Source organism: Eptatretus burgeri, chromosome 5 (assembly GCF_056783735.1).
Source record: "Eptatretus burgeri isolate ZD-2024b chromosome 5, Ebu_testis_v1, whole genome shotgun sequence".
Taxonomy (NCBI): Eukaryota; Metazoa; Chordata; class Myxini; order Myxiniformes; family Myxinidae; genus Eptatretus; species Eptatretus burgeri.
Window position 1 is genome coordinate 18,647,709 of NC_140965.1, and position 20,921 is coordinate 18,668,629.

Below are 20,921 nucleotides of genomic sequence, written 5' to 3' on the forward strand. Positions count from 1 at the left end.
AGCCGCTATTCAAACCTCCATATACTCGAGCAGCCGGTTTACGAGCCGCTATTCAAACCTCCATATACTCGAGCAGCCGGTTTACGAGCCGCTATTCAAACCTCCATATACTCGAGCAGCCGGTTTACGAGCCACTATTCAAACCTCCATATACTCGAGCAGCCGGTTTATGAGCCGCTATTCAAACCTACATATTCCCGAGCAGCCGGTTTACGAGCCGCTATTCAAACCTCCATATACTCGAGCAGCCGATTTATGAGCCGCTATTCAAACCTCCATATACTCGAGCAGCCGGTTTACGAGCCGCTATTCAAACCTCCATATACTCGAGCAGCCGGTTTACGAGCCGCTATTCCAACCTCGATTTACCCGAGCGGCCGGATTTTTCTCCAGGGAACCCAGGGTGGGGGAGCGGAAAGTCCAAGGAGCTCAGGGTTCAAAGGGTTAAAACTACCAATCAATTTTTCCCCACTTAGCACTACTTGTGGACTGCCAAAATCAGAGTTTCATTGGAAAAACAAATCATTTGAAGAACTATTCTGTTTCTCTAAAGCACATAAAGATATTTGAATGAAACACAAATACCATCATCAATCTTTATTCTACCATGGTGCATATTTATTTATCAACATGATCACCACTGCGGTCCACATGCTTCTGCCAACGTAAAAGTAGTTTTGTGATGCCATCATAATAGAACTGTGCATCTTCCTTACTTAACCAGCGCTTCACAGCGGCCTTGACATCATCGTCAGAACAAAAATGTTCTCCACAAAGCCGTTCCTTAAGTTTGGGGGCAGAGATTAAAATATGACGGAGTCCAGTCGGGGATGAGGATCCTTTGGGGTGGTACTCCATTGATCATGTCTTACCTTCAGGATTGTAATCGTGCACCCAACTCTCATCTCCAATGCTTCACACTTCACAGCACTTCCAACACCATGCTTCCCTCTGCCATCTTGACTGAAGTAGCACTGACGCATCTAGTATTAGAATCACAAAATTTCGCACCCCATGGTGGGAAGAACTAATGTGTGTGGACTGCGCTTTGTTTCATTTGAATATCTTTGCATGGTTTATAGAAAAAGAATAGAAGGCATTACTTTTCAACACGCCCACCTCCTCACAGCCCAAGCTCAAACTGATACAAGTCCTTGCAAATTGGCAGCGATTCTGACAACCAAAGCTTGAGCTGATAAAAGTCCTATCAATCTGGCGGTGATCCTTACGGGCCAAGCTCTCCATTAGATTTTAGGAAGCCGACCCCACTCCCTCCCGTTTTGAATTGAAAAATTCCTCAGGCATCCACTTTGGGTGTTTTGGCAAAATTAATCTGCGCTCTCTTAGAATAACTCACTTCCAGCATCCTTCTCCTATGAATCAATGTGCTCATCCTGCTCTCCCTCCATACGCAACATCAAACAAATGGCAAACTGGGAACGAAACCAAAACATCCTCATTTCATTAAATGCAAGAATTTCTCTCACATCCATCACAAGGTGAAGCCGAGGATGCATCACAACTCCGTGTTCTTCGACTGCAGAATGATGAAGTGTGTTAATTTATGGATTATGGTGAACTATAACATCATTGGAGACTGAACTTGTGGCGACATGCAATACGTGGGTATGTGATGAATGTACGTACGAAGGACAAAAATAGAGGGATTATTTTTGACTCCCTCCTCCCCACCTTTGCTGTACATAATACCCTTTGATCCATTCTCTTTTAGGAAATTTCAATCATTTTATTTTCCCGAAGAGTCGATATACAGACAACCCCCCCTTTATCGCGGTTCACCTCTCGCTCCCCCGGTTCATCGCGGGTTTTCCCTTGGAACGTAACCAATGTTTTCTGCGGATTCCCCCGGTACATCGCGTTAATAATATATAAAATATAAATTATTTAGCAATAAATTATAACACGTGGTGCTCGACCAGTCACACAACGCACGAGACAACATTTCACTTGTGAACTGAATATTTTCTACGTTTTTTCTCCAAGCCCCACGATGCCGCCCAAATGCCCTTTCTAAGACTTCTGGCAAGGAACCGAAGCGCCAGAGGAAGGTCCTGGGACGCTCCAGGAGAAGGTTAAGGTGCTCGATATATGCTTCAGGAAGGAAAAAGGTTTGCCGCCGTTGGATGAGCACTGCTCATACCCAGCACCTCAAAACCAACCAGACCAGACGAGTCGATCTCCGGCACCTCAAACCCAATCACTGCCAAACCGACCAGACCAGACGAGTCGATCTCCGGCACCTCAAACCCGATCACTCCCAAACCGACCAGACCAGACGAGTCGATTTTTGGGGGAGGCGTCCATTCATCACGGATTTTCACTTAGAGGTTTGGAACGTAACCCCCACGAGAAACGGGGATTACTGTATACATATTGTTATTGTAAAGTCTTCAGGATATTCAGGGACCAATTAGATGAGTTATCTCTTAATTTGGATGTTGGAGTAATTGTCTTGTAATTTCCCCAATTAAACCAGCCAGAGGTCAACGGGGCAGTTAGACTCCCATTCATCCTCTGTCCCTATCATTTAAAATGAGTCCCTTCCAAATAAAGTGACAGGGGAAGCCAACATGCCACCTCGGGGTGAGTGGTACCTCAGGTTAACACACGTGTACCTACCCTGGCATTTAATGGCCACGTGTCTCCACCCACATTAATGGAGAGCTGGAGACCAGGGGCTGAGGAAGGACATTATAAATAGGATGGCGAGGCAACGTCACAGCCATCTTTCAGCTGGGGGACGTGCTGTGCATGACATGCATTAACCGTGCTCTGTCGTTCTTTGGGACTTTGTCATTCTGGCAGGGAACATGGAGTGAAAAAGTGCAGGATTGGGCTCAAAACTCGAAGTCTCTGCTCAGACAACAGGAAGGAGGATCTGACAAGGACTGTCTCGTTCTTTGAGGAAAGCCAGTTGTGAGAGAGACAGTTGAGGAAATCCCCATCTCATTCTCCTCTTGCCTTATCTGTATGATTCTGGTGTGAGTTGAGGCGTAGGATAAGTCAACACCAGACTGCGGGAAGGGGGATCCTAGAATAAGCGTGAGGGGGGTGGGAGACATTGTCCAAGCATATTTGTAATAGTTGCCTGCATGTATCAAATGATCTTGTCTTTATATATGGATGAATCTTTGTTATTGCAAGTGCATGGCCTTCACTCAACCCCCTAACATCGAATTTGTTAAGTGGTCAGGCAGATCAATGAGTTACTACAAAAGATGATACTTCAAATCGAACATTTGTGACACATGCCGAACAAGCCATTTGGTTCGAGTCTGGCAGAAAATTAAAGATGGCAAACACCCTCAGCCATCTTGCCAACTGAAGATCAGGCATGAGTGGTCGACCCCTTTCGGGTTTGCACCTTCCGGGAGATGCACAGCAATGGTATCCTTTCCTCACTCCTTTCACCTTAATTCTTTGTTTTCACCTCTTCCCACAGTATCCTTCCTTCCTGACTTCTGTCACCATCTGTGTCATCACATTAGAGCTTCTTAAAGTAAACAGTTGGTGTGTGGCCTGGTTAGCTTTTGTCATGGCAATAAAGCATTGTCGATGAACAGTGCCTATAGAAAGTCTTCACTTCCTTTCAAGATTTTCACCTTCTCTTGACTTATAGCCTGGAATTAAATTACATTAAATCACACTTTTTTTCCACCTTTATTTACACATCGTAACAAAACTTCCAAGTGAAAAACATATTCTACAAATTTCAGAAAATGAAATAAGAATATCTTGGTTGGACAAGTGTCCACCCCCCTGAGTTAATACTTGGTGGAAGCACCTTTGATAGCAATTACAGCTGTGAGTCTGTAGGAATAGGTCTCTCCCAACTTTGCACACCTTGATTGGGTAATATTTGCCCATTCTTCTGTACAAAACTGTTTAAGCTCAGTCAAGTTGTGAGGGGAGCGTTGATGGACAGCAATCTTCAAGTCAAGCCACAGATTTTCAATTGGATTTAGGTCGGGGCTCTGAATGGGCCACTCAAGGACATTTATCTTTTTATCCCTTAGCCACTCCAGTGTAGCTTTGACTGTGTGCTTCGGGTCATTATCATGCTGGAAAGGTGAACTTCTGTTCCAATTACAACTTTTGTACAGAGGGCAACAGGTTTTCCTCTCGGAATTTTTCTGTATTTTGCTCCATCCATTTTCACTTCTATTGTGACAAGTGCTCCAGTCCCTGCCGATGAGAAACATCCCCATACCATGATGCTGCCAGCTCCATGCTTCACAGTAGGGATGGTGTTCTTCGGGTGATGTGCTGTGTTGAGTTTACACCAAACGTAACGTCTTGCCTTTAGGCCCAAAAGTCCAATCTTAGTTTTGTTAGACCACAAAACTTTTTTTCCATAAGGCTTCAGAATCTCCGGAGTGGTGTTTTGTATACCTCTAATCGTCTAATGGGACTCAAGGTGGGCTTTTTTGAGTCATGGCTTCCTTGTTGCTACCTCACTGTATAGGCCAGACTTGTGGAGTGCTTGAAATATTGTTGTCACATGCACAGAGTGACCAGTCTTTCCCATAAAGACATGTAGCTCTTTCAAACTTTCCATTGGCCTCTTGGTGGCCTCTCTGATCAGTCTCTTCCTTGCTTGGTCATCCAGTTTGGAGGGACGGCCTCATCTATGTAGGGTCTTGGTGGTACCATACGCCTTCCACTTCTTACCGATTGTCTCGACTGTGCTCCAAGGGATATTCAAGGCCTTTGAAATCTTTTTATACCCATCCCCTAATCTGTGCCTTTCCACAACTTTATCGCGGAGGTCTTTTGAAAGCTCCTTGTTGAGTATTTACTGTGAAATGCACTATACTCCCAGCAAAGGAAACCTACAGGAACAACTGATTTTATTCTGAAATAATCAGAATCACTACAGTTTAACACAGGTGGAGGCCAGTTAACTTGGGTGAGATTTTTGAAGGTGGTTGGTTGCACCTGAGATTTACAATTGCTATTATAAGACACTTGTCCAACCAAGATATTCTAGTTTCATTTTCTGAAATTTGTAGAATTTGTTTTTCACTTGTAAGTTGTGTGTCAAGTGTAAATAAAGGTGGAAGAAGTAATATTTAATGCAATTTAATTCCAGGTTATAAGGTAACAAAAGGTGAACATTTTGAAAGGGGATGTAGACTTTCTATAGGCACTGTATGTGGTCTTCCTTATCTGTTCATATCATATTATGATGGGAAGGGGTGGGGTTGAGCGAATGAGTGGGATGTTATGGCAGTGACAAAGATGATTCTGATGCCGATGAGTGCAACAACTTGTTATATATTGGTCACACAAACGGCTCCATGTCTCCTTCTCTTGAGGGATGAAATAACTCAGGATGATATTACTTCAAGTATGTGTCACGATGAACACCAAGCCAGCAGAAACTTCCTGATAACAATGGTTGTCGGTGACAAGCCCATCGTTCACATCATGAGCATTTGGATCCCCATCCAGTAATATATTCTGCTGGGCCTTTGGCCATATGATGTATACAATTATGTCAATTGCCATTTCTCTACCCCCATGCCACAAGCAATTTCTGGAGCCTGCAAACAATTTCGTTGGAAAGCCAAAACGACAACCTATTAATATTAGACAAAGCACACGATGTGAAATGAATGGGGAATCATGCAAGAAGCTTGTGATTGTGAGTGTAAAGCTACAAGCTGGTTAGCGATTGCCTTACTGCATTAGTGGAATGGTGAAGCCTGAAGCAGCATTACACGAAAACGTGGTGGGGAGCATCCCCACCGGAAGTAGTCCTTGCACCGGCCACAGACCAAGTCACTGTCGGCACACCGAGCAGCAAGAAGTGAGGTTGATAAGGGTGTGGGTTTTTATGCAATGTGGTGTGGTGTGATCGAGTGGTGTGGAAATAATATAGGGAGATCTAGTTACAATACAGAAGTCATCATCATCATCATCGTCATTTTATGGTCATTCCCATGCGTGCATGTGCAAGCTGTGGTTCACCTAATGGCTGCTTTCCAGGCTGCACGATCCCTTGCTCGCCCTCTTGTTAGGCCTTTAACTCTAAGATCGTCTCTCAGCAATACATCCCAAGTTTTCCTCGAATGGACTCTTGCTCTCCTTTATGCACCTCTTCACACAGCTGCTGCCCACCCCCATCCTTTCAACATGTCCGAACCACCTCAACCTACCCCTACGCAAAACCTCACTCATGCTTTCGATACCTAACCTACCTCATAATTCCACATTTGGTTTCCTATCCTTCAGTGTCACATTACACATCCACCTCACCGTTCTACAAGTACTAAGTATAATTCCTACCATGGTCACACCTGCACCTCACCTTGTAAGGTGGCCTGCATGGCGAGTTGACGAGTATGTCGAGCATTAATGAAACTAGGTTCTCCTGCAGGTTGATCATGGAGTGAAAATTCAAACCGATTCTGTGCATTTCCACTTAACTACCATCCGACATCATTCATAGGAATTGTTGTATTTTTGACAAACAGTGAGGTGGATGGTTGATAAAGTAGTTCATCTAGCATCCCTGGAACCAGCACCAGGTATGTTTTCATGTTGTGAAAATGCCTGACCAGAGCCAGCCCATAACAGACAACCTGCAACAAAGAGCGCATACAAAACTTTCCCCAATTACCTTTAACTTGTGAAGAGGACAGGAAGCCACTGGCCTTGTACCTACCTTGTGCAAGGACGGGCCCAAGTGAAATCAAGTCATTTCGGTGGAAGAGTGAGGATTGGTGTTAAGATGGATCATTTTATTATGAAAGTAGCCTCACAAACACGACTTGCAAAGAAACCTTGCTTCATCTGGTTATTCTGAGTTCATTTTGTGTATTCAAGATGATCTAGTTTGGCACATCAGGGCCTTCTGCGTAATTAAATTTTGGCATTGTACCAATCAGTTCATCAGAGGCATCTCCATAGCTCGTCAATCACACACACACACACACACACACACACACACACACACACACACACACACACACACACACACACACACACACACACACACACACACACACACACACACACACCTCTGTCTGATGATTGCTCAGACAGGTTTTTTATGAATCTAGTTCTGCCATAGAAATATTTATGGTAGAGGTAGAACACTGAATGGATCAGGATGTGACAGAACAAAAGGAACAGCAGAAAGAGAGAGGATAAACACCAACAACAGTGTTGAAGGACAAAATGGAGGGAGACAGACAAATAAGGGACGTAGGGAGGGATGAGAGGTTGGGGAAGATGCATGGGGTGGATAAAGATGGATACAGAAGCAAACTCTCAGGAAGAAAACCTGGAAAATTGAAAGGAGGTGGGTTTGGAGGTCAGGAGGGGGGGGGGATGAAGGGTGGGGTTTATAGGGTTAGAAAAGACCATGGTTTTGGAGGGGATAATCTGATATAGTGGTGAATAGCTGTCTTGAAGAACTGGAGGAAAGAATGAGTTTGAAGAGAATGTGGAAGAGGAATGGAACAAATTGTCTCCAAGCAGGAGAAAGGAAGAATGAAAAATAGGAGCTGAGCAGTGATTCTGAATTTTGGGAGTTGATGGTGGACCACATGCACCCTGCAGGAACCTGGGGGGCAGGGGAGGTGGTGGGGTGAAGAATGGAAAGAGAAGAGGGTGCAACACCACAAAGGAAGTGATAGAATAGAAAGACCACTGACCTGTCTGCGATGGGAAAGTGATAGAATATTGTCATTTATCATTACTACGCCGCCTGTGTTGCTTAATAATGGACATGGACGTGTCCCCCCACAGAGGGAGACCCTCTCGAGAGCAAGCACGAGCTGCTCCTATGGTTGGGAGTGAGTGCCCCAGAAGCAGTGGGGGAAAGAGAGCGGCACTTATATAGTGGAAGAATTGTGTTGCTCAGCTGGTGGGTCACCCAGAAAGCTCAGATGGCAGAGCACTGGTATGGTTTGAGGACCTGGGTTTGATTCCCAGTTTGAGTCCATATATATATATATATATATATATATATATATATATATATATATATATATATATATATATATATATATATATATATATATATATATATATATATGAAAATTACATGTCAATGGACATCTTTGGCTCTCAAGGGCAAGCCATGATAAGGAACTGGAAGTAAAAGTATTTTGTGTGTATTGAAGAAAACTACATATTCGAAGTGATATTTGTTCGAGAGTAAAATGCAGGAATAGAGAAAATTTTGCACTTTGATGGTTTGAAATAAAAAAAATGCTTTTCTCATACTAAAACATGCAATTTGGTGTCTCTCTGTCTGTCTGACCGCCATACATTCGGTCGTTACTTATCCAATCTCAACCATGGCAGGAGGAATAAGGGCCACACGATGGAGGTTGTAGCGACTTCATTTGCTCCCCTTCCCCCAAGGAGGTTTTCTTCCGTGGGTGAAATCCATGTTAAGGTGTAGAGATATCTTATTGTGGCATTTGTCCAAGGCCACTTCTAATAACCAAATTAATAACAACACAAATGATAATAGCATAATATTAATGTTATCACAAAAAAATATTAAAACTAATAAAATCCCCCCTCTCCAAGGGATTTTTCCTCCTTGGACAAACAAATATATATTATTAACCACAAACACGTACAATTACCATTTTAAACAGTTGCTACTGGTGTTGAACACGAAACTGAAAGGGAGGAAATCCGGCATTAGTGACACATTATATGCTTATCGCATCCCCCACAGACCGACGGATCCAAGCCTATATCTACTGTAATCTGTATATCCCAGAGAGGATCATAACATGACCCTTCATGCCGAAAGTAAAGTGAAATGTAAAGTGCTTGTATCAAAGAATCATAGGAGTGCAGAGTGAAGGTCTCGTAAGAGTGCACAGTGGAGGTCACAAGTTTCAAAGTGAAGGAGATGCCGTTAAGTGATGCAAGGAGGTGAAAACAGGTAGGTGGAGAGGAGATGCATGGAGGAAGGTATGAAACATGAAGCTAAACAAAGGGAGGAAAAAAATTAGGAACATGCTTTTGGATTTGAGATGAGATGAGAGCTACACAGGACAGGTCAGTGTGCTTATTAAATAGGATTCAAAGAAAATTTGAGTACCTGCTACAGCCTTTCCCCGCCGAGATGCCTCAGCAGCCAGTTCGTATGACATAGAAATCTTCCTCTCCTGATCAACATTGGATTGCAGCAGGTCCTCCTGTTGCATGACGTTCTGCACACTGTACAAAGCCACAATCACCTTTCATTACCACAAAATTTTATTTGTGAATCCTATATAATTGGAAATGTTAAGTGTTGTAGTTTCTGTGTTAAAGGCAACTTAAATTAAATAAGTGTTGCAGGTATTGGGTGAAAGGATACGGGTTCAGACAGCTGAATGAGTCATTGACATCTCGGCACTGTGATGTATTGTCAACAGAACTTTAAGGATGAACTTTGTTGAGGCTACATTGTTCGAGTAACATGACAGCTACACTCCTGCATTGGAGGGAGACGGACTAGTTGAAAGATTTTTCATGGAAAACGATGCTCAGAACCAATGGTCAAGCTTTGGTCAGTCTTGGAATTCAGACTGTGTCGCCTGGTTTTGGGGTTGACATTGTGTCGTTACAATGTAAGGTGAAGCGGTTAGCATTCGAGAGACACAGAGGAGGACTTGAAAGGTGAACCAGAGATCCAGCCAAGCAGAGTACGGGGGCCTTGGTGTGGCTGAGTGCGGTAAAATTTGTTTTGCTGGAGCGAGCTGTGCACAGTGGGGGACAGGCTGCAACTGCTTTGTGAGCCTCGTATCACAGGGTGCATGTTGACAACAGACCCGATTAGAACCCATTGCACCTTCGCGGGTGTGGGTCTTCCTGCCGGCGGACTGGTTGAGTTCACGAGGAACCAACACAACGGTGGGTGTCATACACGCACACATTCCATGCAGACAACTTCTCTGGGAATCCTGGGTCAAGGTCACCCTCCTCCCTCCTTCTCAAGGCATGGCACGGCCGGGGCACATCATGATCCCTTAGGCCTAGGTCACATTTGCCACGGCGGCCGTGGGGTCTCCAAAATCTGCGGCCACTAGCAATTCTACGGCGGCCACAGTAATACCACGGTCACACAATGTAGGAGTCACATATGTTTTTATTTTTCGGGTAGCCGCACGGCGTGTTTATAAATTGTGGAGATCGAAAACGTGGGGGTGCCGTACGGTCTTTGATTTGATGTCGAACGGTGACCTTAGAGCGTCCCTGTGGCGGCAATATAATTTTCAAGGCAGACGCAAGGAGACCTCAAGGTGCCCGCAAGGCGACCGCAGGGGGGCCTAAAGCAAACGTGTGGCCAGACGGAGGGTAACGAGTGGGTATATATACCAGTCCTTTTTTTTACTGAAATAAAAATATACCAGTATATATAACTGAATATACTATAACTATAATATACCGTGGTCCCCCAGAATCCGAACGGCCATGCTGTTTGAACAAATTGGAATCCGAACAATTTTTCGAGAAAGTTTGGCCCAAAAACCCAATACATTTAAAAAAACCGAACAAAACAAAGCGTTCATGTTTGTTCACGCGTCTCCCCCACCTGTTCGACCCGCATCTTCGCGCTTTGTTCATTCAGTTCGTCAGTGGAAGTACTCAGTCACATTTGCTCTACGGCGAGGATAAGGCGGCCGTACGCCCTCTGAATTGACAGAAACGTGCGGCGGCCGCAGAGAAACTGAGATGGCCTTAGGGTGGTCCTACGCCGTATGGCTATATTTTACAGGCCGTAGGGGCGCCGTGGAATTATAACTGCGGAGTTATAACTTTTTTCATTTCTACGCTCGCCGTAGCAATTAGACAAAGCCAAGCTATGACGTAGATGTGTTCCACGTCGATCGTACGTCGGGCGTGCGGTGGGCTTGCGTTTTCCGTGCGGCTGCCATAAGCTCTTCTTAATGAAAAATGAATTTTCCCAACCCCCAAAAAATTACGGCACCCCAACGTTTTCGGTCTCCACAATTTATAAACATGCCGTGCGGCTACCCGAAAAATAAAACATGTGTGACTGCTACATTGTGTGCCCGTGGAAATACTGCGGCCGCTTTATAATTACGAGTGCCCGTACATTTTGTAGACCCTCCGGGCGCCGAGCCAAATGTGACTTAGGCCTTACCTCGTGTTTTCACCTTAATTTTTTTTTTTTTGTTAATCATCTTGTGTTTTAATTATTAACAAAAAAGCAATCCGATCACGTGGTGTGACGGACTGTCGGGCAAGGATTGAATTTCACAGCAAAACCGGTTGTAATTTTTAATATCCATGATTACGTCAGTCCGATACGTTTGCTGAAAGTGATTATGGTTCTGGGGGCATCATGTTTGATGAGTTGCCCTGGGGGCAGCGTTCTCGCAGAGTGCGCGAGCGATCGAAACCCAGGCCGGAGCTCGAGCCTGTGTGGACCTTTGGATGTGGTGATTGTACCAGTTTACATACAATACACCACCACGGAAGGTCATTTACTCATCTTATTTTACCTTAAACATGGGGAATTTCAGTTTAAAGTGTATTGAAAGTGGGTTTTCTTTGGGTCCACGAACGGATTAATTCACTTTCCATTATTTCTTATTGGGAAAATATTTTTTGAATCCGAACTTTTTGCAATCCGAACAGCCTCCAGGAACGAATTAAATTCGGATTCTGGGGGCACCACTGTGTATAGGCGAACAACTATACTCCGATCTCTAGCGGTAGCGCATGGTGGACGCACGGTCGACACAGACTGCCACGGAGGCCTACGTAGGTGCACGGCGGGCGTAGGGGAACCGTGCGTCGACCTTGCGTTGCCCACAGGTAGTCACACAGACCGCAAGGCCACCGTACGGCGACCGTGGAAATAGTGCGGCCGCCGTAATTTTTTGGGGGTTGGGAAAATTCATTTTTCATTAAGAAGAGCTTACGGCAGCCACACGGAAAACGCAAGCCCACCACATGCCCTATGTACGATCGACGTGGAACACATCTACGTCATAGCTTGGCTTCTCTAATTGCTACGGCGAGCGTAGAAATGAAAAAAAGTTATAACTCCGCGATTTCATTCCACGGCGGCCCTACTGCCTGTAAGATATAGCCAAACGACGTCGGGCCACCCTGAGGCCACCTCAGTTTCTCTGCTGCCGCCGCACGTTTCTGTCAATTCAGAGGGTGTACGGCCGCCTTATCCTCGCCAAAGAGCAAATGTGACTGAGGCCTTAATGCGAGAATTCACCCGCAGGGCTCACTCATCACATATCGCTGGCCTGTCACCAATTGCACGTCTTTAGTTTGTGTACGCCGTCCAAAGCTTGCACACTTATTTTGACAATGCAAGGTACAGACTTTGATTCAAGGCACGTCTCCGATAAAAGGGTTTGATTAAAAACATGAGTTTAAAGTTGCCTAAGAGTTGAGGGAGCATTTGAACTGCATTTAAACATACAAGGTCCGTATAAAAAGTAACGGGACAGAGCCTGCCGTGTGCTCCACTTACACAACTTGAATGAACAAGTTACATCACATTCCAGCAATATATATGATTGGTGATAGTTGACTGCGCTCATTGTGTGATTTTTTACAGGTCGTGCTTTTCACATTGTCTAATCTAAGTCGTCGCGCTATGAGTCGTGAGCAAAGAGCCAATCTGAAGTTTCTTACCAAGCTTGGCAAAACACCTTCCGAATCCTTTGCAATGCTGCAGCAAGTCTACGGGGAAGAAACGATGTCACGTACACGTGCATTTGAATGGTATAAGAGGTTCAAAGAGGGATGGGAGGAGGTCGAAAATGATCCACGGCCTGGAAGACCTTTAACGAGCAGAACGGCGGACAACATCGAGCGTGTGAAGCAGATGGTGCGCGTAGATTGTCGACTCACGGTGCGGATGATCGCTGAGGAACTTTCCATCAACAAGGACACTGTCTGGAGCATCATCACTGGAAATCTCGAAATGCACAAGGTGTGCGCAAAGATGGTCCCCAGGCTGTTGTCCGAGGACCAGAAACAGCAAAGAGTCATTGTCTGTCAAGACATTATCAAGCGCCTCGAGAACGATCCAGACTTGCTCGGGATAGTCATCACTGGCTATGAATCATGGATATTCGAATACGATCCCGACACCAAACGGCAGAGTCATCAGTGGAAAACTCCGGCATCACCAACACCAAAGAAAGCAAGGATGTCGAAATCGAAGGTCAAGGTGATGCTCATCACGTTTTTCGACATCAAGGGCATCGTCCACTTCGAGTTTCTACCACAGAGTCAAACAGTGAATCAATACGTTACAAGGAGTTCCTCCGGCACCTCATGAGATCAGTCCGGGATAAGAGGAGGGCTCTGTGGGAGAACAACGCCTGGGTCCTCCGCCATGACAACGCCCCTGCTCACAGTGCCCTGAGCATCCGAAAGTTTCTGGCGGAGAAGAACGTGCCAACTCTGGAGCAACCCCCGTATTCACCAGACTTGGCCCCTTGTGATTTTTTCCTATTCCTCAAGCTCAAGGGGGTGATCAAGGGGACCCGATTTCCTGATGTGGAGGCCATCAAAAGGGCTGTGATGACGGAGCTCTGGAGGATTCCAGAAGAAGCCTTCTAGGGGTGCATCGAAGCGTGGAAGAAGAGGATGGACAAGCGTGTGACAAGAAGAAGAGGATGGACAAGTGTGTGACAAGAAGAAGAGGATGGACAAGTGTGTGACAAGAAGAAGAGGATGGACAGTCAGTCAGTTGGTGGCGGCTTTGAGAGTTTTGCGACAGTCAGTCAGCTAGGCAATGGCTATTTTCGTCGATTTCCAGTCAGAAGATTACTGAGCTGGCGACAGTTGATAACAGTTGGTGATGGTTGGTGACGGCCTTGCAACCTTACAGTTTCTCACAGCGCCTCAGCTTCTCACAGCTCCGAACAGCTGTCCGTCGGTTGCGGCTCCTGGTGGCTCCTGACGGTGGGTGACGTTCGGACCGTTGATGCTGGTTCTGCTCGACACCTGCTCTTGCCCTACCTGATTCTTGGGGGTGACGTCGATTGGTGTTCGAGCCTGTTTGCGAGTGGGTGCACAGCAAGGCAGAGTGCTGGCAACGGACAAGGTACGCTCACACATTTCAGGACATTTTATTTGACGTATGACGACTTCTATTTGGTGAGCGAGACTGGATTTCTCTCCTCCCCAATGATCTGCTGGGTACCCTTGTCTCGTGTGTAATTGTTAAGTAAGGCATCGTGATAAACATCTGCTCTTTGTCTCTTTTTCTATCTGTGCCTAATTAATTATTTATTTGCTTGCGATCATTTTGATTGATTTGGAATTTTTTTTATTTTTACCACACGGAAATAAGAAGTTATTTTTATTTATTTATTTTTCTTATTAATAAATTCCTTTGTTGACGTTCCAACCTGTCCGTGCTTGTCCTTTCCTTCCATTGATCCAGCATTGCCCGAACCTAGATAGATTGGGAGGTAATTGCCACACAAATTGACCTGTAATAGTCGGCACGCACCAGCGGTTAAACGCTCGGCCGCCCTAATTAAGATCTAATCAAGATAAGATTGGTGCTTTGCTGAGGGCGCGCTCCCCGTTCAGGAAACCATGTGACCTCTAATTAAACGGCAAAATTAGACGGACACTGTAACTCATGGTTAACTGATTGGCGTTCGTGGTTCTAAAGCAACCCACCGTACCACAAAGTTAATCGTGAACGGTGGCCCAAGGTCCGGCTCTTCCGAGTAGAAACGGGGATTAAACCCCCTCATAATACACTCAGTACCCGTGGCCGTAACAATATACATAAATGAAAAATGATTCTTTTCACCCTGAATGTGACATGATGCCGACGTCAAGCGCATCAGTTATCCCGACATCAACATCATGATGCATTCAGTGTCAGAAGTCATTTTTTTTTTAAATCTTTTCCTGACCAAACGCACATCCTTACTCATGATTACCAGGGCAAAAACAATACATTTGTGTGGGAGACCATGCTTGTTGCCTGTTGGCTAATAGTATCTTGTAACTTATTTTGCTTCAAATGGCATGTGATTATATATGGTGCTCTGAAGCCTGAATCTTGATCCCCCATTGCCGTGAATCATAAAAAACCATTATAGTAGCCCAACCTGGATAGTGTTAGTATGTTGTGGATTCGTGCCACAGCACGTCGCCGAGCTTCTAGTTCCTGAGGACTCGCTGGCTCGTCGGCCTCACTTTCCACATACCTCTCAGGAATTTGAACCATATCCGGGGGAACGAGCTGTGAAGAGACAAGAATGGATTTTATGAACGCAAGAGTCTGGGAGGGACATAGGAACATGTTACACACATGTAGTTTCAGGAACACAATCATTCTTAATGCATGCCTGTTGAAAGGGGGTGGGAGGGGAGTTGTTTGGGCATGAATGCACACACCCCACCACCCCCCCTCCTCCTCCCCCATTTTGCCGGTGAAAAAAAATTCAACAAAAATTTTAAGTTTTCTGAAGTTGTGATACTCAAACAAGCCCACAAAATGGTCCATGGTGTGGGTCAAGGATAGTCAACAGTTTCCACTTTTAGATTCGCACCGCCTTCCCTCCCCCCTTTGAAAATCATGGTGACAAGCCTGTTAGGACATATTACACATACCTTGGAAGGGGAATTGAAGTGAACTATTTGTGCCAATAATCTGTGTTGTGCCACATGTGTTTTGTACAATGTTAAAGTGTAAATGGTAAGGGCAAGTGCCAAGGGTGCAATAGCAGCAGAATTGAAAGCAATGTACAACAAATAAACACGCCCTACCAGTATAAAGTACTAACTAACTGCAGATTCTGCATAAACATTCTCAATCGAACTCTAACTTATTAATGTTGTGCCTGGTTGTTTGAGGGTGGTGGAGTAGCGACTGAAACCCGAATCCTATCCAGATTCCGCCTGATGACTCCAACTTTGCTCTTTACTTCTTCAGGTTCCTTCTTGGTCTTTCGTTTTATTACATTGTGAATAATGAAAGAAGCTCAAGGATATAGAGAGGACTGGTAGCAAGATAAAAAATATCAATTAAAATTTTCATAAATCTCATGATTTTGCTACTTCATAAATCCCTAGAAACGGAAAAGAGCAGAAGTAAATAAACCAACCTCTTTCGTGAGATTCAAGTTGAAATAATCAGGTTCCACCTCATCATACGTCATTTGCTTTTCTTCCTGGTTGGCCATACTCCAGGTCTCATTATGATCAGCATCATCCCCATCACTCCGTACAGCATGCTCCAGCATTCGTATGTCGGCATCATCACGCCGCCATCTCTGAATGCACATACAGAAAGACCCATCCAAAATTGCATGATACACAAGCATAGTATGTATATGCCTGGTGTTGGCTTAATGGTTAGGGTGGTGGGCTTTGGATTCAAGGGTCCTGAGTTCAAATCCCGCTCAGCTGTTGAATTAATACCAGGTGTGGTTAACTCGGCCTGTCATCCTTCCTGTCATCCTTCCGGCAAAATGAGTGCCAGCATGCTGGTATACTGTGTCGGAGTGGCGACCCATCCAGGATTGTGCCCAATAACCAAGGAGACTGCTTAAGCAGCACCTATGCTCTGCACAGAGTATGGTCCCAATCTCCTCCTCCTCTCCTGGACAGGTCGCCACTCCGACATAGTATACCAGCATGCTGGCACTCATTTTGCCGGCTGCGGAAGGATGACAGGCCGAGTTAACCACACCTGGTATTAATTCAACAGCTGAGCAGGATTTGAACTCAGGACCCTGGGATCCAAAGCCCGCCACCCTAACCATTAAGCCAACACCAGGCATATATATATATATATATATATATATATATATATATATATATATATATATATATATATATGTATATGTATATGTATATATATATATATGTATATGTATATGTATATGTATATATATATATATATATATATATATATATATATATATATATATATATATATATATATATATATATGTATATGTATATATATATATATATATATATATATATATATATATATATATATATATATATATATATATATATATATATATATATATGTATATATATGACACACACACACACACACACACACACACACACACACACACACACACACACACACACACACACACACACACACACACACACACACACACACACACACACACACACACACACACACACGCTATGAGCACCCTCTGGCTATAATGGTGAGCAACAGCCGCAGATTGTCTCCACAGCAAAACCACGTAATCTGCAAAGAAACAAAAGCCTGTCTGCCACCCAGATGATTGTTCCCACCAATGCAAACCAAAAAACCAGAAGACAACTGCCATCGAGTGGAGATGTTGGCTAAAATATGTGGAGCGTAATGAAGCTCTCCCACCCAATCTCAAACGAAAGTGAGTCCCATGCATGTGCAGACCATACATGTGCATGTATGTACGTATGCATATACATATATATCCAGCCAGGTCAAGAGTGGCTTCTCTCGGACCTGCTTGCCGAACTTTAACCCTAAAGCTGACAATAAAGAAACAGTCTTAACCCCTAGCACATAAGAGAACCCCTTTAACATTCGGCCGTAACACCAAATCATAATGCAGGCATGCCTTGTTCAACCGGGAAAATTAGAAAAGGGGGATAGAGAGAGGGAAAAAAAGAATCTGTGTGTATTTTCAACCCCTTGCTCGCTCACAAGTGAACCAACAGGCCGACATGGGTCCTAACGTGAAGGGGAAGGAGAAAAGGGAGGAGTAAGGGAACGAGGATGGTGTGGTACAGCAGGAGAAGTGCAAGTGTTTGCAATGTGTGCACAAGAGGAAACTGTGAAGGTGTGAGTCAGTAACCCTGCCCGGATGGGTGACGGGTAATAGTTGATACTAAGTGCCCTGACGTGTCACGAGGCAAATGTTGAGCTCTCTGATACATCTCAAGTAGATAAATTAGAAGTAGAGATAGCATGAAAAGATCATGTAAATTGGTTTGTCTGGCCGCTGCGTCAAGGGAACTTGCGCTACCCATCCCCCTTCCCAGTCACAGCATGAGGCTGCCTGTCTCGCAGTGATTTGCCCTTGTGGAAGTTCATTTGGGTGGCGCAGCTCAACTCGTACACAAAGAAGCCCAGATGTCTGGAAATCCCTGGCTCATATTTCTCCTGGACGGGGTGTGGCTTTTGGGAGTGAATGTTACTGCAGCACCCTGACCCTCATGTGCCGCTTTCTTATTGGCTCGCACCATTTTCCATTTGCATTTTTGCCTCCTCCATCCCCACCCCATTTAGAATGCCATGTGGACACAGACAACTTGCTAATATTTTCAATTTGCCTTAAAATATGACCTTTAACCTACATATTGGATTCTCCTGTTAGCAGTACAGGTAAGACATACAGTAGGTGCCAATCTGATAGCTTTTAATCACTTATAGGGAATGTTGGTGAGGAGGAGACAGTGTTGGTTGTGGGTGTATGGGGGTGGAGAGAAAGAGAAAAAAAAAAGAGAGAGAGAGAGAGAGAGAGAGAGAGAGAGAGAGAGAGAGAGAGAGAGAGAGAGAGAGAGAGAGAGAGAGAGAGAGAGAGAGAGAGAGAGAGAGAGAGAGAGAGAGAGAGAGAGAGAGAGAGAGAGAGAGAGAGAGAGAGAGAGAGAGAGAGAGAGAGAGAGAGAGAGAGAGAGAGAGAGAGAGAGAGAGAGAGAGAGAGAGAGAGAGAGAGAGAGAGAGAGAGAGAGAGAGAGAGAGAGAGAGAGAGAGAGAGAGAGAGAGAGAGAGAGAGAGAGAGAGAGAGAGAGAGAGAGAGAGAGAGAGAGAGAGAGAGAGAGAGAGAGAGAGAGAGAGAGAGAGAGAGAGAGAGAGAGAGAGAGAGAGAGAGAGAGAGAGAGAGAGAGAGAGGAAGTGTCGTCAGGGGGAGAGAAGAGACAGTGTTGTCGGAGGGAGAGAATGACCGTGTCGGCAGGTTACACAATGGAGACTGTGGGGGAAAAATTTATATTAATGTATTTTAAATTGTAACAAATGGAGTTTCAGAAATGTAACTTTTATGCTGCAAATTGAATTGGCTGTCATTTCTGGCCAAAAGACTTTTGCCCTAAATGATAAGAAATGTGTTGTTCTGGAGCAGAGTGACCGAGCTGATAAATGAACCTTTGCTTAGAAAATGTACGAAGTGGCTTTTTGTCTAAAAGACACGTCTACAGTCTGGGTGAATATCCCCCAACCTCTCTCTCATGGAAGTATAAAATGTTTTGAAAGGCACATTGTTCTCAGTGCAAGCACGTGAGGAAGTATAGTTTCTCAGTGGCTTGTACTCCTTGGAACTGACCAAGTACCAAGTTAGAATAAAACTCTCTGATGTAATGTAGAAGTTAATTGAATCGGGTTGGTCTAACTGTTAACTAAAGTAAGAATAAATGAAATAGAACCAAATAATATTTGCAATCAAATGGGGATTCTTAAGTTCATTGTACAAGGGTGAGAAGTGTATGGTGGATAATTAGAAAATAAATTGTTTCACAAGGAAGGACTTGTGTGGACATCAGTTTTATCAGTGTCGATAGGGTTTTTGTAGGATTTTATAATCAAATCGGACAAACGTTAAACTCTGTCTGAAGTCAAATAGGATTCCACAATCGGCCAGTTAGAATCCTTCAGGAGGACAACGATCACAACGAGGTGGGTTTTAAAAAATCCACATCAGAAACCATGTCGGTGAAGTGCATAAAAGAGACCTTGTCAGAGAGAGAGAGAGAGAGAGAGAGAGAGAGAGAGAAAGAAAGAGAGTGGGTGAGAGAGAGAGAGAGAGAGAGAGAGAGAGAGAAAGAAAGAGAGTGGGTGAGAGAGAGAGAGAGAGAGAGAGAGAGAGAGAGAGAGAGAGAGAGAGAGAGAGAGAGACCATGCCAGACAGTGGTTATCAGAGAGATGCATCTCTCCTTTGGTCACCAAAAATATTTTTTATACACTTTAAAAAAGCACAACAACCACTAAAACACTTCTGTTATAATGCAGCCTGCCTTTGCAGTTGGAGAGTGTCCGAACATGTGCTGCTGTACTATGTGGCACTAATTGCATGATGACATACCTCACCAGGGTCAGTGGGTCGTGGCGGCAGATTATGGTATGAAGGTTGCTGTACAGGTGCATCATGGTGATGATTTGGAACAGGTGGAAGGCGTGAGGCAAGCGTGTTAGAGTTCGGTTTCGGCAATGGAGGAAGATCATGAGCTCTGGTAACTGGACTTTGGGATGCTGAAGCAGTGCCAAGGCTGCGTTTACGTTGCCGTTTGAGTGAGCGCTGCCGCTCCTTCATCTGCTTCAGCTGTTCTTCTGCACTATGATGAGGCAGGACTGCAGTGTAAAGACGCTCAAGTGCACTGAGTTGCTGCTCCGACTGCAGACGTCCATCGAAGAAAAAATACATATTAGTATCTCAAGAAATTATAACTTAAGAAAAGCATGAGGTATGTAAAAGGGTTACATAATAAAACAAAAGATAACATTTTCAGCAACCATGATGATTGGGAGAGTACAATCCACCAAATGTGTTCTTTTGTATTACACAAGAATCATAGTTTGCTTTGTATTCTCCCATGTACTTTTCCTCAACATTATACTCGAGTCCCACCCCCCCCCCAAGCTTTTGGGGATAGGCACACATACCATTGTACTCTCATAAAGCAAAATGAAAGTGAGGGAAAACTTTTTTCTTTACAAGAGCGAGGCTCATGGAAGAGCAAGGTCGAACTGAAAGTGGGACAAACTTCAAGGGAATGAACGAACAGGAAAAGAGAAGATGGTTGGGTTCGGAAAGGATAATGGGGGCAATAAAGATCATGGATCAGAATAATGCAGAATAGATACCAGTTGTATCAAAGCACAAAGAAAAATGAAGAACATGAATCCAGTGATAAATAAACCTGAATGCAAGGAAAAAGAA

The 20,921-nt window shown here is 44.5% G+C and overlaps 1 protein-coding gene across 1 annotated transcript in view; it reads right to left on the minus strand.

Annotated features, from left to right (window-relative positions):
• Positions 1-20,921, minus strand: part of LOC147025953 (pleckstrin homology domain-containing family A member 7-like) — a 192,201-nt gene that overhangs the window by 23,377 nt on the left and 147,903 nt on the right. The window contains exons 24-27 of the mRNA XM_085880883.1: positions 20,067-20,375; positions 16,116-16,283; positions 15,117-15,250; positions 9,098-9,216 (exon numbers count right to left, since the gene is read on the minus strand). Coding sequence (XP_085737009.1) covers positions 9,098-9,216; positions 15,117-15,250; positions 16,116-16,283; positions 20,067-20,375 — 730 coding nt within the window. The remainder of the gene's footprint in view (positions 1-9,097; positions 9,217-15,116; positions 15,251-16,115; positions 16,284-20,066; positions 20,376-20,921) is intronic.